General features: G+C 47.0%; 1 protein-coding gene across 1 annotated transcript in view; it reads right to left on the bottom strand.

Moving 5' to 3' along the window:
• LOC103808505 (transmembrane protein 74-like) overlaps nt 1-122 on the bottom strand; it is a 1,197-nt gene extending 1,075 nt beyond the window's left edge. Inside the window, 1 exon segment of the mRNA XM_009081294.1 lies at nt 1-122. This exon segment is cut by the window's left edge and continues 1 nt beyond it. Within this exon segment, the coding sequence (XP_009079542.1) occupies nt 1-122 (122 nt within the window).
• Nucleotides 123-1,057: the final 935 nt, after the last annotated feature.

Below are 1,057 nucleotides of genomic sequence, written 5' to 3'. Positions count from 1 at the left end.
ACCTCACCTCCCTCATGCTGCTGCTGCTCGTAGGGAGGGGAGGGCAGGCTCCAGCCAGTAGCAGTGCCCAGGGGCACCTGTCTGCTCTCCTCGGCCAAGTAGAGAAGCTCCATGCAAGCCATCAACCTCGTCCCGGCGAGCCCTGACTCCTGGGCTACCGCATCCTCCAGCAAATGCTGCCCCTGACCTGCAGAAGTGGTTTCACGGCACCAGAGCTGCTGTATCCCGGATATCTTCTACTCTTTCACCAACGTTTTGTTAGGGACATGGCTTGTGTCAGCTGTTAAATGATTAAACAAATCCTCTCTGACATTCATTTCTTTTCGGTCTGCAAATGAAATAGGAGAGGGGGAAAAAAACCAACAACAACAAAACCAAACCCGACAACCTCATGATGATACATTAATAAACCGAAGAGAAGATAACGCAAATGTAATACATCAGCCTCCCTCTCAACTGTTCAAGGGGAGACAGCAAACATGATTGTTTTAACCACGCATTTAAAACTGCAATCCTCTTGCAGATCCAAAATCTATTAGGGAGTCTAATCAACCTTTGACACCACTATCCAATTAAGGCAGTAAGTCATCTACAGAACATAGGATAACCAGAAAAATCGTGTAAAATATCGGAGAAAAGAGGTATCTGTTCTTTTAGAAGCAAGTAACTCCCCCACTCCCTTCCAAATAAATAATTTTACACTGAGATTCACAGACTAATTAGAAAAACCACGCAAATCCCATGTAGCTCAATAATCCAGGATCTGTATTCTCCGGTGGAAATCTGATAATCCTATGGGAAAAGTAGTGCTTTCCTATAGCAGATCTCCCATTCGATTAAGAGCTTTCGGAATGAAATTATGTTTCAAAGACTGATGACTCAAAGACGGATATTACTTCTCATCTGCAATTAATCGTTATTACCCCCTCGTTCTGCGCCCCATCCCCCTCGCGGCCGCGCTCCCGTGCCACGGGGCGAAGCCGCCCGAGAAATGTGTTGCATGCGTAGGAAACACACGTGCGCCCACAGCACATACGTGACCGCCAACAGCCGCTCC

Source organism: Acanthisitta chloris, unplaced genomic scaffold (genome assembly GCF_000695815.1).
Source record: "Acanthisitta chloris isolate BGI_N310 unplaced genomic scaffold, ASM69581v1 scaffold27868, whole genome shotgun sequence".
NCBI classification, from domain to species: domain Eukaryota; kingdom Metazoa; phylum Chordata; class Aves; order Passeriformes; family Acanthisittidae; genus Acanthisitta; species Acanthisitta chloris.
Note: the sequence above shows the minus strand (reverse complement) of the source record. Positions and strands in the feature narration are given on the sequence as shown.